Genomic DNA, 16752 nt, shown 5'->3' with positions numbered 1-16752 from the left:
ACGTGGCAGTTCACCTACGACCGAAACCCTCACGGTCAGGTCAGAAGGCTGAGCCCGCGAGGTCGAGGTGGCTTCCGGTCGTCTCATGCTTGTAATTGTAGACGTGGGGTTGGAATCGCCTCCAAGCTCTCTCCCTCACCCCGCTGGGGCGGCCCAGGAGGTGGGACCGTGAGGGTCGGGGCCTCGGGCTTGCTCCCTGTGCAGGACAGCAGAGCTGTGGAGGGAGCAGGCTCGGTGCCCCAGGGCTGATGCCAGCAGGGGTTTATCCTGCCCGCGCCTCAGTCTCTGCATCTGTGCAAGGGGGGCATGTGCCTGCCGTCCGGTGGGCACTGCTGCTGTCTCCACAGTGGTTTCACCTCAGCGTAACCCTGTGTGGCCTCCTTCACTCCTGCTTCCTCTCTGAGCCTCTCCCGGGGACGTTGGGGTCTCTCAGGGGCCGCCAGTCACCATGGCTGACTGAAAATGAAATCTAAGTTCCCTCCTCCACGGGGGCCAAAGGTGGGAATGCCTCTTACTGGATTTGACTGGGTCTAGAAGAGTTGAAATTGCCTTTGAATGTTAATCTTGTCGCTGTTACCTCTTTGTCCTTTTAATGTCTTGGCTGGAAAAAGGAGGGTATAAATAGCTCTAGTCTCTTCCCTGAAAGGCCTGCACTGTGTTTGCTACTTGAATGCAAAGCAGGAGCTGTTTCCAAAGCTTTGATCTAATCGTTAGCTGCCTGTTTTCCACTCTGATTCCAGCCAGCACCCACCCGACCTACCGTAGCTGCGGTTGCCGGAGAGAGCTTTTGGGGAGCTCTTAGCTGTTCTCGCCACTACTCACCTTAGCTCCGTCCTGCTCCTGGTAATGTCAACTCCAGGTGGGCTGCGGCTCCTGCCCCCGCCCCTCATGCCTGGCCCATCCCAGGAGTCGGAGCGGAGGGCGAACGCGTGTTAGGGCAGCAGGCTCTGTGGGGCCCGCCCTCCGTGAGTACCGTCCTTTCCCCGACCACGTCTGCGAGGTCCGGGTGGTCCCAGAGTATAAGGGAAGTGAAGTTGTGCTTGTCCAGCACCTGATACATGCCGCCCACCATGCCAAGTGTTTGTTCATGTCACCTGTGCGTACTGGAGCGGTGTAGAGACACAGGGGACCGCTCGTGGCATCGTTCACTTCCACGGCCGTCGGAGTCGAGTACTGCTCCCAGGGCTGGGGAAACCCTCCCCTGTGAGGAGGCGGTTATTCCCCCATTTTACAGGTGAGCGTGCCGTGGTTTGGACCCTCGAGGAGGTTGGAGTGGGTGAAGCAGAGAGCGCTAGGCTGGAAACGAGGCTGGAAAGGCAGCGAGAGGGTCCCAGAGCCCTCTCCTTGGCTCAGCCCGCTCTTAAACACCCTCTGCTGACCCGCGCAGCCTTGCTGGGGCCACGGTTACAGGGAGGGGCACCTCCGACCCCCGTCTCCTACTCCCCGCGTGTCAGGCCATGGCTTTGTGTTCCCGAAGCTGCAGGCCACGCGCAGAAGCACAGTTTGAGAAGATCAGCAGCATTATGCAGGGCCGCGGAAACCTGCAAATCTGGAAAGAGAAGCAGGCAGCCTGAGGCTTTAGAAGGAGGAAAACAGAGCAAGATCCAGTGGCTGCCCGAGGTGTGGAGGGGCTGAGCAGGTTTTGTCTGTTTGTTTTTTCCCTCCAGTGTGAGACCAGCACCTGTCTGTTTGTTTTTTCCCTCCAGTGTGAGACCAGCACCGTGTTTGAGACTGGCTGTGTCATCGAGTTACTTAAGGGCCCCTTAGCTCAGCTCACGTCTCTCAGATGTCATGCTGTGTTACGGTGACTCTAGGTTTTAAAGCTTGTTCGCTTACTGGCTTGTTCGCTTGTGGCTCTGGCGTGTGGATCGTCTTGGGCTTGGCATCACTGGTTTTCGAGGATTGGTCACATTTTCCTGTTTTCTTGCACGGCAGGTGTTTTACATTGTTCTTGGACACTGTGAACATTATTTCTTGTAGACTCTGACTCTGAGGGTTATTTTCTATGAGCCTCTGGAGAGCACTGATGGTTTGTTTTGGCAGGCAGCCTGTCCAGTGAGGTTGCAGTCATAAATCCTGCCTCGCCTTCCTGGGCTGGAAGTCGAGATCTCTCTTCCTTCAGCTCAGTTCCCCAAGCCTCTGCTTCGCTGGTTTGGCTCTGTCCAGCGTGACCTGCTAGGTTGTTAACAACTCACCCTGGATTGTAGCGTTTGCCAGATTCTGTGGTGCAGATACTTCCCCTGCGGCCAGATTCCAGCTCCCGACGTGACCTCACTGGATGTGGGGTTGAGAAGAGAGGCCAGCAGTGGCGCCCTGGGCCGCTCGGGGTCAGGCTGGGGTGCCTGTGTCCGCTCGGAATCCCAGCCAGGCCGCCCTGCCTCTGCCCGGCCAGCTGGCGCCTGTCCTGTGCACCCACAGCTCAGGGGCGAACGGAATCTGAGGCTGGTGCGCGGGTGCGGGGGGTCAAATCCCAGGGCTGTTCTCGAGGCCTTTGCTGTGTTGGGTTAGGGGGTCCCGTGCCCTGAGATTCCGCCCCCCCCCCCCCACACACACACACACGCTCTGCCACCTCCAGGGACCCCCTTTCCTGGTTTTCCTGGCCAGAAAGATGGCGTTTCTATCCGAGTTGCATCCACTGGGGTTGCTGCCTGTTGCTGTCTACTGGGGGCGCCGCAGGCCACTCCGTGGAGAAGAGAGAGGGGGACGTGGAGGCCCAGCCCGCGGGGGTGGCTAGTCCGTGTTTCTCCCCGTCACACCTCCCACTGTGTTCTCCTCCCAGAGGGCTCAGGGGGCTGCCTCTGTGCCGGTGCAGACTTTGCCTCGTAGTCAGTGGGAGGGGTGGGCCGTCCCACGAGGGTGCAGAGGGCTCCGCGTGACTTTAGTCCCTCCGTCCTACCCCCTGGGCCACACAGAACAAAGCTGGCCCCTCATTCTCATCGCATCGTTCAGCTTATCAAAGGCAGTTTTCAGTAGTTCATTCAGCAGAGTCTTGTTGAACACCTAAGTTCTAGGTCTATGAAAGATGGGTAAGAATCCATAGTGAATCCACTCTGTGAATTCATAGTCGTGTGTGTGTGTGTGTGTGAAACAGGCGCGTGAAGCCACCAGGGTCACGAGTGTGGTTAACCATCTATTAAACAGTGGGCACAGCGTTCAGGGTAGTGAGCGTGCGCTTCTCGTGGGCCGGACGGGGGACAGGTCAGAGTAGCCTTCGCAGGGCTGATCCCTGAGCGGGAGCCAAGGCCCAGCAGCCTGACGGCACTGCAGGCCCCGGGGCAGGAGGCACGTGGGTGAGTCAGGGCAGCTGAGGCCCGGAGGTGCGTGGGCCCAGGCCTTGGGGGCTTTGCGTGCCTTCCTAAGGAGTTTGCATGCTCCGTGCCCTCCTGGTTCCCTTCTGCTCCCTGTGGCCGGATCAGTGCCGGGGTGGGTGATGTCGATGGTGGGATATGATTCCAGGTAGCCCCGCCCTTGGAGCGCACCCTCAGGGCTCGGCACGTGGCGCGAGGCCTTTTAAACCGCACGACTGTACTCTGAGGTTAGCCTCCTTATCCTTATTTTTACAGCCAGAAAATGCTTCAGAAAGCCAGATGACTTCCCGAGATGGCCCAGCCATGGGGCAGAGCAAGGATGCGAGCCCAGCATTGCATCTCCGCGGCCCTGGCCCCCTCCGTCCCCTGCACTGACTCCGGGGGGTGAGAGGCTGGGCCGCACCCCTGGGCCCCCTCTCCCAAGCCGGGCACACTCGGGAGATCTGACTCCTTCCCGTCCCTGTTTGCTTTCCTCATTCACGTTAGGAAGTAGGACATTTAACTTAGAGTTGATGAAATGTGCAATTAGATGTAAAGGCACCTTTTTACTAACGGCAGCTGACTTAGTATGATTGAGGCATTTTGTTAATAAAATGGAGGCATTTAGCTGCCTTAAAGTCCGTCAGCTCATGGTTCCTTCCGGGCGGGTACCGCTTCAGTCACACGAAAGGCTTGTGGGGTGACTCTTAGTTCGGCGTACATTTTCTTCAGCCCCGACTGCGTGCCAGGCCTTGTGCCAGGCGCCAGGAAGGCGAGGACAGGCAGGCTGCGTCTCTGCCCCCCGAGCGCTCTGTCAGGTGGGGCGGGAGGCCTTCAGTGTGCGCTTTACCAGGGCGGCTGCTGGAAGCACGGGGGGCTGAGGGGAGGTGGGTCCAGGGTGAGCCGAGCCGGGTGAAGGGCCGGAGGTGCAGAGTGCTGAGTGCAGCGTGGACGCGGCGTGGGGCCAGTAAGGGCTCCGTGGTGCCGGCGGCAGGAGGGGGCTGGAGACTGGCGGCGCAGGTCACGGAGGCTGGTGCGGCCCCATCCACGCGGACTCCCTTCGCTGGTGTCGGGCGGCACGTGGAGGCTGCCGTCTTGGTGGACGGCTCCGGGGCGGTCATGTGAAGAGGTTTATCAGAAGAGCCGGTTGTTGACGTGAGGACCCATGTAGGTACCTCTGGAATGAAGGCCAAGGCCCCCACTTCCTCCTGCCCCCAGCATCCCGCTGACTTCCTTCTGCTCGGGGACCGTGGCTCACGGGCCTCCACCCTTGCTCCCTGACTGTGTCCCTCTGGAGCCCGGGGGTGGCTTAGGAGCCTCAGCTTCCCCATCAGTACAGACGGGAATGACCATGCTGCACTCAGGGGCTTCACGGGGGTGAGATGAGAGCCGGGTCTCAGGGTGCTCAGCACAGCAGGCGGCCGCGTCTGCCGTGAGCCCCGAGTGCTGATGGGACAGAGAGGCCCAAGCACAGCACCTGGTGCAGGGAAAGGCCTCGTACGTGGTAGGGATTCTCACTGTAAAAACTGAATTCCTCCCTGGCACTTAGGCCTCTTGGAAAGGCTTTTGACCTTCTGGAAATGTATTCTAATTTTTATTTTCCAAAGGAATCTCCCTTAATTCTATTTCTGTGTTTATAAGTATATTCTGTAGGTACACTCTTTGTTGATGGTTACGAAAATGTTAGTTGCGCACAGGTGATAATTGGGCAATTTCCAATTTGTAAATCCCTTTGAGAATTCCATGCCTTAGAAATTTTGTTCTTCTGATGGCGGTTTTGGTTTGGATTTGGGCCACTGCACTAGCCTCCACACGGGCTCGTCACCGGTCTCTTCCCCCTCCAGCCTTCCCCCCGGCTGCTGCCTTCCTTCTGCTAAACCTCCTTGGCCCCTTTGTCTAAAGAAAGCTCTAGAAGCTCTAGGAAACCACTTAGCAGGACACTGAGGTCCCTTGGATTTTGCACCCACTTTTCTTAGGCATCATCACCCTCATCCCTAGTTCTGTTCTCCGGGTGGCAGGAGCCCTTTAGAACCAGGGCAGTTTATATACACTGTGATCGAGTTCTGCACACAGGGTGCAGAGGGCAGAGAGGGGAGAGGCTGGGAGTTAGAATGACATGGCCGTCAGGTGGCCCGCGCAGAAGGGGGCAGGAGGCCTGAACTAGGGCGTGGGGAGGGGGCGGGGTCAGTCCACACAGCCTGCTGCCCAGGCCTGGAGGGCAGAGGGAAGGGGGATCGCAGGCCCAGTGTGTGGGGTGATGCGGGAGTGAGACGGGCCTGGAGGGGAGCAGCTGGGAGGTGGCATGCTTCTGGTTTTGGATGTGTGGAGCGCTAGGTGCTGGTGGGAAGGTATCGTGTAATAACCATGGCAATGAAAGAACTAGGATTTCTAAAAGGCTTTCTTATTAAGAATACACTGTCCAAACTAATCCACAGATCACCTCTTTCTAGCTAGATCACGTGCTCATTTTACAGATGACACACTGAGGTCACAGTGTTCAGGACGCCCTCCGGGGGTTACCCTGTCTGCTGGTGAGAGAGCAGAGTCCAGCAGAGGCGACTCACCTGCCTTTGGACTCCACCCTGGAGACTGGTTGGCATCTGCAGGGCGCCTCTGACCCTTTCTGGACACGCTGTGATGGGAGGAGGCTTTGCTCCAAGGACACAGGGCCACGTCCGCCTTCCAGGGCGCCCCACTCCTCTGCCCCCCCAGGGCCACACACGGCTCTGAGGTTTCCTCTTCTGGAGGATTCGGACACTGATCGTCATAACATTTATCGCCGGGGTGGTTGTGAGAATTAAGAGACGTGATTGTAGAGAACCCAGCAAGGAACCTGGCTGTGAGCAAGGTCTCGGCAAGGGGTCGCCCCCTGCCCCCAGATGCAGATTCAGTGCCAGATGCCCTGTCCCCTACCTGAGACCCTCCCTTCCTCGATCTCCTAGTTAGGTAGAAGCAGGCACGCGTCCTGTGGAAGGTGGGAAATCTGCATCTCAACGTAGAAAGACTTCTGTCCAGAGACTGATACAACACGGTAATGTTTTGTAGGTTCAGCTCCACTTAAAAGGGGCATTTTTTTTATACGAGGGAACTTTAATTTCTGCGGAGGAGAATTGAAGTGTTATTGTCCTTCAGCAAATGCAGTATATTTTCACTTACCTTTGACACTGGCAATGTACCAGGATCCTTGCACTCCATTCTGATCGTTCTAACTGTCTGATCCATCTGTAACTGTTCTACAAAAGCTATTTTAGGGTTATTTAACTCTGTTGGTTCTTTTGCTTCTGATTAGCTTGATGAGGGAAACTGCCATGGTCTGTCTTAAACCCAGATGTCAAAAATACTTCCACGTATTTCTCTCACGTCCTTTCTTTAGCAGCATCTGCCAGGAAAAAATCTGCCAGTGATGTTCCAATTTGTTTCCCTCTTTCTCTTCATCTCCCTGGGCCTGGGGTTGAACCTGTGAGCATCCTGGCTCCGCCCCGTGTTTGCCGAGTGGAGTGGGTTTGAGCCCCACCCCCCAAACAGCAGCAGCAGCCCCCCCCCCCGCCCCCACGCCTTGTGCGACCCCGTGGGATGCGACGAGGAAGGTTGCCTTCTCAGTTTGGAACCCTGGACCCAGGCCCTGGGCTCTGGCTTCCCGGCAGCCTCCCTCCTGGGTGTCCCCTGGACAGGAGCGGGGAGCCGGAGCCTCAGCTGTGGATGCCCCTGTGTGCACAGGAGGCCTCTGGCTGCCAGGGGCCAGTGCGGCACAGGGAGGAAGCTGCTTCGGGCTGCCATCCCCACCTGGGCTCTGTGGAAGGACGTCTGTGTCCAGGAAGGCCTGACCCTTGGCGACCACACCATCACCTGTGCCTCGGTTTCCTCGTCTGCTTTGTGAAGACAGTAAGACCATTTGAAGGAGGGCGTGTGTGCTGACTGCAAATACTCAGTAATCGTTCTCTCCCTCTGTAGTTTCCTCTTCCTCTGCCTCCTTCAGTTTCTCCTTTTTGTACTATTTAAAAAAAAAATTTTCCTTTGTTCTTAAAACTAGCCTTTGACATTCCTTGCAGCGTGGGTCCACCTGCCTGGCGGTGTAGCCATCCACTCGGCCATAGCGAGCAGGGGATGTGCACGCCCCCTGATGAGGCCATGGGAGCCTCCGTGGTCTGCCCCTGCTCACCCCTCTGGCCTCGTCCCTCCCAGGCCCCTCTGAGCAGTCAGACGGGCGCCCAGGGAGCCGAGCTAGCGTTCACGTGCCATCGCACCGTGCTCTGCCACTTGTGATGTTCCCCGCGCCTGGGCTGTTCCCTCCTCACCTCACCCCGACGCCCAGCCCGAGCAGCTTCAGGGCGGTGGACAGGCCTGGTCGTCCCCTTTCCACGCTGAGCAGCACCGAGCATCCCTGTGGCATAGCACTTGCCACAGCTCGTCACAGACCTCTCACAGCCTGTCTGCCCGAGCTCCCTCTCCCGCGGGGAGACGGGGGCTGCTTCGGATTCGCCCATGTCCCTGAATGCCAAGCGCAGGGCCTGCGTCCTGCTGACCGCTCTCTGAGTACCATCGCGCTGGTCCCAGGTGGCTGGTCCCAGGTTCCCTCCTCAGTCTGGCCCGGCCAGCACCCCGCTTGAACCCTAATGCGGCTCACAGCACATCCCACCCTGGCACGTTGGCTGGCGGAGCTGTGGAGTAAGGTGACTAGGGGACGACAGTGAAGTGTCCCATCAGCTCGTGTCCCTCGGGCGCAGTCACTGACCTGCAGCTGCCCTGCAAGATCCCGACCTCATCGGGGTGATGGGGTTGCCGGCCGGGACCCGGGCTGGTGCCCACGCCCTTAGGAAGAGGCCGCCCCACGATGCAGCCACGTCTTCTGCAGGGTGATGGGAGTGAAGCAGGCTCCACAACGGGGACGCTGCTGCCTTAGATCTCCCTCCCTGGCCAGCACGTTACTCTGGGAGAACTCACAGGAGCCAGAGGAGCCCGGGCGTGTGTTAATGCGCACCCGCTTTTCACTTAAGGTTGCGTGGCGGCCATGGCCCACCTGCCCCGGCGGAGGCTGCCGCTCTAATCTGAGCTCCTCGGTGGCTTTCCCAGCCCACCCGAGCGGAGCACGGCCCTCGGGGAGAAGCAAGGACTCACTCACTCATACAAGGCAGAGTGGGTCCACCTGCCACTTGAAAGCAGCTCGTTTCCTACTACGGTTGGAAGCAGGCGGGAATTAACCCTGATGACGCGCCAGCTGCGCCGTGGCCGGACCCTTACTTGGGTTAACTTGCGTGTCCGTCCCCCCCCACCCCCCCCCCGCCCCAGGAAGGCCCCCGCGCCGGCCCAGGACGGGGGCTCCCAGTGGGTAACTCACCAAAGACACAGCTGATTAGAGGCAGGCTTAGGCAGAAGCCAGGTCTTTCAGACTCTAAAAGAATAGCAGAAAACCGGGAGAGCATCTGATAGGTATTTTGATCTTCGTACAGACTTCCCCAAAGTAGTCAGTGAGGAGCATTGGAGAAAACCCCAAGCTCCCCCTCAGAGACCCAGCAAATCCAGGGAACTGTTGGCATGATTTCTGGTGCTCACCGGGGAGGGAAGCCCCTGCTTCAGCCAAGCTCGTGCTGTGCTGGGGGACCTGTGAGTCCGGCTGTGGAAAGAGAGGGAGAAAGGAGATGAGGGTAGATGGGCAGGAGCTGGTGGGGTCTCCCCACCAGCCTGTCCTGTGCGGGGCCTCTGGGAGCGGGGGGGGGGTGGTGGGGGGGTGGAGCTGTGGAGGATGCAGGGCTGAGGACACAGCGAGAGGCTCAGGTGCTTTCGTGTTAGCCTTGGTGGAATATTCTTTGTGATTACAGGATAGTGAAAAGAATAAATAAAGTACCTGGCGGTTTTTACTTCATAAACGCCATTGTAAATGCTTTCCTGTTTTGATCTCAATCCATTCTAGAACTTTTTTTTTACCTCCCCCCAAAAGTAATAGCTGTAATTTTGATCACCAATTATATGCCAGGTGGTCCACATTCTCCACAGTCCTGACTAACCCCCAGGTCAGATACCCATTTCCCATGTGAGTTCTTAATCATCACAGGTAAGCGGGCTGCCAGAGGGACCTTACAGCCCACCTTCCTGGTCACAGCACACACCCCAGAGGACAAGAAACTGTACTGTGCTCCCTGTTCATATGGCCTAACTGCTTTGTACAGCCTCTGGCCACCAGGCTCCTAGGTGACCAAGCGTGGATTTAGAATCCAGGTCTGTGTGGCTGCAAAAAGCCCACGCTCGTTCCTCCACACACTTCTCCGTCCCAGAGGGTACTCTGAAGTCAGGTGACCCGCCCTGGATCCCACGTCCCGTCAGGAGCAGAGTCGGGCTTGAACCCCTGCCCGCTGGCCTGCCGTCCCGCCCCTTCCCACCGCACCGCAGAGGCCCCGGCTGTCCCCGCCTCTGCCAAACCCTGTGGCAAGGATCCAGCAGGCCGGCCAGCCCTTGTTTAGATGGCAAGGCCCCCCTGCAGGAGGCCTAGCGGAGAGAAATCAATGAAAAGTGACCCCGGAAAGCAGGGATCCAGCCCTCACTCTGCTTCCCGCAGCTTCAGGGGGATCCGCCGGCAGCTCAATGACGTTAGGAGCAAATCTCATTTTATTAATTAAATGCTATTTTCTGCGCCGAGGAAGGTACTTAACGGGTCCCAAAACAATTGTTCATGTACAGAAACGCAAGGTACGGGGTTGTGCTTCCGCAGAAACGTTGGCTGAGGTGGAAGGGGACACTCCCAATGCTTCAGAGCCAGCGCCTCTGGCCGTTAGAAGCATTGCTTTGTTTCTTTTTCTCTAATACAGAATAAACTCATCTCAGTTTTCTACAGGAGGTGTCGGCGTTTAGGGGGTGATTCGGAGGCTGCACATATGCCTGTGGCGGAAGCAGCCCTGGGCTGGAGACGGGTCGGCAGAGCCCTGGCCGCCCTCGGGGAGGAGGAGGGCAGGACGCTGGGGACCACGGGGGCACGGTGACAGGGGGTGCCCCAGCCGGCCTGAAAGGCAGCACGGGAGGCAGGGAGGCTTCTCAGGGAGGCTGGATCTTGGAGCAGGGTGGGGGTGGAGTTAGCTGCTTGGAGGAAGCGGTGAGGACAGGCGAGGGGCCTCAGGAGGGCAGGTCCTTGCGGGGGGAGGACTGTTTGCCCTCAGCTCGCCCGTCTGTAAGATGGGGCAGTGCCCTGGGGTCCCCGCGTGTGGAAGACAGGGGAGCATGTGTATGGGGTAGTGTGACGGGGGATGCCACGTGGGGTGACGGGGGATGCCACCTGGGGTGACGGGGGATGCCACGTGGGGTCCCTGGTCCTCTTCTCCTGCGGAACCAGCTGGTCCCTCGCCCATGATCACGCCATGCGGTCATTCTTCCGAGAGGCTGTCTCGGCGGCAAGAGGCCCTGGTCCCCACTCCAGTCCCCACCCTTGGCCTTCGCTGAACTCACAGAAACCCAGGCAGGAGGTTGGTGGGCCCTGGACAGCCTCCAACCCACAGATGAGGAACTGGAGATTTCAGACAGACTGGAACCTCGGAGGCGGACTCAGCGATCAAGAGAGGCCGGGATCTGTCTGACGCGGGCATCTGCTCAGCTTTCTCCCCTCCAGGTGAATCCCAGCCTCTTCGTGGTGCCAGCTAGAGGGTGGAGCCCTGGCCCCCAGGCCTGTGCTCGTGTCTGAGCTGCACTGACCCTGCCGGACGCTCCGTCCGTTAGCTGCGTCAGCCCGGCGTGTGCCCGGAGCGCGGGGAGCAGGGACACCTCTTGGGACCCCCGTCTTCGCCTGCCGCGGGCTTTGGGCCGTCCAGGCCGGGTTAAGAGTCCTCTGCCCCGTTTGCCTTCCCTGTGGCCTTGGGCAGCACGTGGGTGTGATCCCGCCAGGGCTGCCGTGAGGACGGACGTAGGTGGTGGTGGTGAGGCACATGCTGGGCCCCCCGTGGCCATGGGTGCTGCCACTCTCGTGTTTGGTGCCATCCCTGATGGTGCTTTGATTTTTAGAATACAGTTCTCTTCAATTAAAAATAATAATAAGGAAGGTTTGTTTTTTTTTTTTTTTTTTTAAACCATAACTGATCTGTGAGGCTTAAGGTGCAAATGATCTTCTTGGGCGTGATCCAGGTTGTCAGCGTTGATGCCATTTTCTTGTCTGCCAAAAGCTCCTCTCATTCAGGATGGATGACTCTGGAAGGTTGGCCGCTTCCCTTTCACTTGGATTGTACTTCCTTATAAAACAGAGAAGTAGGCTGGCGTTCTGCATAGTCAAATAGACTCCCGAAGGATGCGCCACATAAATTTAGAATACCATCTTATAACTATCAATTATCTCCCAATGAAAGTTCAATTTAATTATATGTGGATAGTCCTTCTAAATCCGACTCCTTGATTTGTATTTAAATGTCATCATTACGACTTCCCTGGCGAGGTTATCAGCTGTTCAAAGGCTGAATCATATGGTATGGTATTTTAAAAACCACCGCTTTTTTATAGACTCTTCAAAAATCACAGCACCTTTTTTTAGTGCCAACTCTTGACTATTATTGTCACATTTGGCCATAAAATTAAACGTGAAAATTGGCATTCAATGGCAGTATTAATTCTCTTTCACTCCGACGCGGCAAAGATGAAGAGGACTGAATAGCGGTGGGGGCTGCACGGTTAGGAGGCTGGGGGAGTCCGCTAGGGTGCTGGGTCGGCACCAGAACGGCATTCGGGTCCGAATCTCAGCTCTTCCACGAGCAGCTCAGGTTATTTCCTTAACTTGCCAGCCCCTTAGTCTCCCCATATGTAAGGTGGGATTGATCATCGTGACAGTGGCCACTGTTTGTAGGATGCTGTGTGTGTGCTGGGCACTTGTGGACCGTCTCACTTAATCTGCCCAAAATCTTACAAGACGGGGCTTATTAGCCCCAGTTCGGGTGCAGGGTTTTGCACTGTGAGGCAGTGCCGCCCTTCCGGGAGGGTTTGTGCTGTGGACGAGCCTTGTGGCGGAGCTGACCTCTGATGGCGTGACCACTGGCACTGAGTGAGAGCGCTGACCTCTCGCCCACCCTCTAGGTCACTACTGCCGACTGCATTCCGCAGAGGTGCTCAGGGAAGTGGAGGGCCACGGCCAAGGTCGTGTTCACGTCGGGGCAGAGCTGGGGGTCCAGCCCAGGTGGTCTGCTCCCAAGCCGGGGCTCCCTGCTCTGTGCCCTCCGCTGCCTCGGTGCCCATGGGGTGGACGTGGGCTGCCGTCCGGGGCCTCAGCTCCCTCCCCTCCGGGGGCCGCTGCAGTAGATGGTCTCCCTCCCTCCCCCCCCCCTCCCCCCCTCCCCTAGGCGGCTCTGGACTTCCCATCCTCCTCTCCTCAGGGAGTCCCAGCAGCTCCGCTTCAGTTCCTCCATAAGCGGCCTTGACGGCCGTGGGGCCGCCTCCTCTCCGAGCAGCTGGTTTGGACCTGCTGCATCACCAGGGACCTGGAGCAAGGGTGCCTCCCGGGGCACCAGGCTGTGGCTCCCCCTGTGACAGTGCTGGCCCTCGGGACCGGTGTGCGTGTCACGCGGGCAGAGAGCTCACGTGTGGGGACTCAGCTCTGGGAGAAGTTTCCCGGCCTCGCTGCCGGCCCCTTCCTGGAGGGGAGGAAGGGGGGGGGGGCGGCGGGGCTCGGGACCGTGCCCCAGGCCCACGGAGAGAGAGAGAGACGTAGAGGTGGACAGCGCCCCTCTGCGGCTTGGGGAGTAATCCTCGGGTCCTGGGGTTGCCACCCTGGCTGCAGGATTTTAAGCAGGGTGGTGCCCCTGGGTGAGTCACTCAACTTCTGGTACCTCGATTTCATCATCTGTGGGAGAGGAGGGACACTGCCTTTGGGACACCTGCTGGCAGCACGCGTCCTGGGGCCGTTGGGGCAGGAGGGCTGTTGTAAGTTTGGGGGTGTGCTGGTTCTTGTGGATGGCAGGCCCACGGTCACCGGGTCTGTGTCCCACACCGGGTCTGTGTCCCACACCGGCTCTGAAAACAGCACGAGCAAAAACCATTACCTTTTAGGTACTCTGCCTAAGCAAGGGAGAGCCAGATACGGCAAAAAAACAGAGCAGCGCTGAGTCTGGGCGGCAGGCTCTTGATGGGACTGCCAGCTCTGTGACATTGGCAGGTGGCTTATGCCCAGAGAGCGTCATTGCATCTGTAAAAGGAAGCAAATCACACTCATCCTTAGGCCACAGTAATAAAAAAGATGAATGTATATTTAAAACACCTGGCCCAGGGCTGGGTATGCGATGAGCGTTTGTTGCATTTCATTTTTTTTTTCCTCTCCTGTTCTGTGGGCACACCTGGCTACACTTTCCTGAAGGGTGGAGATGGGTCATATAGGATGACGCTTACGCAGTCAGAAATTGTTTGAAAGAGCCCCCTCGCAGACGGTCACACAAATATAATCCTGGTGGCCAGCGTCCAGTGTGCGTTCTGACCCTAAGGCTGCTGAGAGCCGGGCCTCTCTCCCTTCTTGCATTCGACCAGAAGAGAGCTGGGCATTGGGATGTGTCCACACCCATCTGACAGGTGACAGTTATTAGTTCTTTTTGAGTTATCAGACGATGAGCTGAATTTGGCCTTTTTAGTGAACCTTAGGAAATATTCTGACCTCTTGTTTGAAGAGAGCACTCGTTTGCTCCGGGCTAGCTTGGAAGTAGGAAGCGCTTCTGCCGGGTGGGAAATTAGAAGCACTCCGGCTGCACTCACAGGGGAAGAAAGATAAATGGCTAATAAGCTCCTGAAAAAATGTGCAACCTCAGGAGTAATTCAGACAGACCTGCAAATTAAAGCATCAGCGAGGCAGCATTTCGCCTCTTACTAGCACAGATTAAAAATTGATCATCGTCAGTATTGGCAAGGGTGCAGAGAGCGGCGTGCCCGCCCGCACTGCTTGGGGCATGTACCCCGGGAAGAAGCTCTCTGAGAAGGAACTTGGTCCTCTGCCTCCAAACCTCAAAGGTTTTCACATCCTCAAATCAGTAATTCCGCCTCTAGAATGGAGTCTCACAGTCATAAATGCGGAGAACAAATTTAAGCACAAAGATGGTTGTTAAGATTTTTTTCACTAGTAATTTTTTAAAGAATGGAAAATACCTGAAAGTATGAAAAATAGGGGAATTGTTAAGTAAATTATGATACAGCCATATGGTAGAATATTCTGCAGACTAATTTTTAATGATGCGAAATTGCTCATCCTATATTAAGAGAAGGAAGCACGTCTTAAAATTATGTGTATATGTATGTGTGGTCACATATATTTAATACTTATTTAATGACTTATATGTATGCTTATATAATGATGTAAACTACATTAAAATACAAGTGCTTAGAAAAAAGACTATAGAATTAATATATCAACCTTAGAGTATAAGATTGAGTGCTTTTTCTTTTGTATGCTTTTCTCTATTTTCCAGCTTCTTACAGTAAGCCTATCTACTTGTATAATCCGAAAAGAACAGTAAATGTAATTTTTTGAAAGTGGTCCTTGCTATGAAACGCACTGTTTCTGCACTTACACAGAAGTGCCTCTAACTCTTGAGTAGCTGACCCTTAAACGTCACGCTCGCGGCCAAGTGCTGTGGATTTACTAGTGTTCCAGTAGTCCTTTCCAAGCTCTCAAGACCTCTTCCTTGGGTTTAATCTTATGTTTATACACCCTGAATACCAGTTCCTGGTTGTTGAAGAAGCTCCAAATGCCAATTAGAGCATGCTGGGGCTCAGCAGAATATTTTGGCCACAGCACAGGCTATGAAATAAAAGAAAATGCCTACTTTTATCCGTTGAGTGACAGTCATCGTCAGGGCCTGACACGAAGGAGTCCCCCTTTCTCCCCCTCTTTCTTTATCCATCCATGTAACACATTTTTGTTGAGTACCTGCTGTATGCCTGATCTCGTGCCAAGAGGTGGGATTTCAAACGTCAGTAAGACATAGCCCCTGGCTATGTGACTGTCAGGGGCATGGGAGTGGGAGTGGAGGCAGGCTGCGGGCGGTTTAGCTGGAGCCTGCCTGCCTTCTACAGACCAGGGGCTGTAGCACCTGGGGACGCAGCTGAACGTGGATACAGGTGTGCGGGCTGGGCAACAGTGGCGGTGGGCGGGAGGTAAACATTGGCCTGGGGTGTTAGGGAAGGATCTTAATTCACTCATTCATTTCTTCTCTGAACCGGTTACTACAATGTGCCAGGCAGGCATTATTCCAGGCCTGGGAAACACTGGTAAACAAGACAAGAGGATCTCTGCCCTCAAGGAGCTGAATTTTGGTAGGATTGATAGACAGTTAACAAATCCAGAAGTAAATATTTACAGCTCATGGTAAACGCTATTGCAGAAATAGGTGGAATGCCGCAATGGAGAATGGGGCGGGGGGAGGGATGAGATGGAAAGCTGCTGTGGAGAGGTGGGCTGGGGAGGCCTTTCTTAAGCTCAAATCTAAAGGATGAAAGGCTCCAGCTGTGCCAAGGGTCAGAAGAAGAACATTCCCACGTGGGGAGCTGTGGGCACAAAGACTAAGGGAGGAAGAGCCTGGTGTGTTCTGGAAACTGCCAGAAGGTTGCGAGTGCGGGACACAGCAGCAGTGTGGGAGGCTCTGTAGAGGATGTTGTACTTGGGCCGAAACCTGAAGGGAGGGTGGGGTCCTGGGCTCAGGGGCTGGAAGTGGGCGGGCGGGGAGCTGTGCGACTGGCCGGGCACGCGGCGTGTGTGAGCAAGTCCATCTGGCCAAGGGTGAAGTGCAGCACGGCAGGCAGGGCTCTGATGACGAGGCTGCAGCTCCCCCTGGGCTTTTGGGGCCCCAGGGGTAAGTGACTGCCAGGCCGCCTCGCTGCGATTTTTCCCCTGCTTCCTCTCTGCCTTACCCTATTCCAGAATTCAGATTTCCTTCTGGGGTTGGACACTCTGACTGTGTCTTCCGTGCTAAACGGTGTTGAGCCAGCTCTGAAGCTGATACTACCCTGGGAGTCAATTATTTCATTTTCTTGGAATGAATCGGTTATGAATTACTAACGATAATGATTCATTATCCTGTCTCATGCTGGCAAGGGCTGCTTCTCCAGCAGCCCACAGAAGAAATTGCCCTCCTGATTAATTCTCTGCTCTGTTTCCCCGTTCTCTTAGAATGGCTATTCAAGTGGACAAGTTCAACTTTGAGAGTTTCCCAGAATCCCCTGGGGAGAAGGGGCAGTTTGCAAATTCCAAGGAGCTGGAGGAGGAGCGGCAGGAAGCCCGAGGCCTGGAGATCAACAGCAAGCTGGACATCCACTGGACCATCATATCCTTTTCCCGGTGCCCACCCCGACCTGTGGACCCCTGAGGAGGACCCCAGAGGGGTCAGCTATTGAGCGCTGGCCGTAGATAACTCAGAAATGGCATGGCAGGGAGATACAGACCAAAGAGTGGGCATTTTCTTACCCTTCCACCACGTCCAGGGCCCCACGAGTGAAGTACGGGTTCAGGATGAGGAAAGGCCTCCTTGGG

General features: G+C 56.2%; 1 protein-coding gene across 2 annotated transcripts in view; it reads left to right on the top strand.

Annotated features, from left to right (window-relative positions):
- Window positions 1–16752, top strand: part of TRAPPC9 (trafficking protein particle complex subunit 9) — a 522236-nt gene that overhangs the window by 383798 nt on the left and 121686 nt on the right. For both annotated transcript variants that reach the window (XM_068525830.1, XM_068525829.1), the window contains one exon: window positions 16393–16546. In XM_068525830.1, coding sequence (XP_068381931.1) covers window positions 16393–16546 — 154 coding nt within the window. The remainder of the gene's footprint in view (window positions 1–16392; window positions 16547–16752) is intronic.

Source organism: Eschrichtius robustus, chromosome 17 (genome assembly GCF_028021215.1).
Source record: "Eschrichtius robustus isolate mEscRob2 chromosome 17, mEscRob2.pri, whole genome shotgun sequence".
Classification (NCBI taxonomy): domain Eukaryota; kingdom Metazoa; phylum Chordata; class Mammalia; order Artiodactyla; family Eschrichtiidae; genus Eschrichtius; species Eschrichtius robustus.
This window is presented reverse-complemented; position numbering and strand designations above follow the sequence as displayed.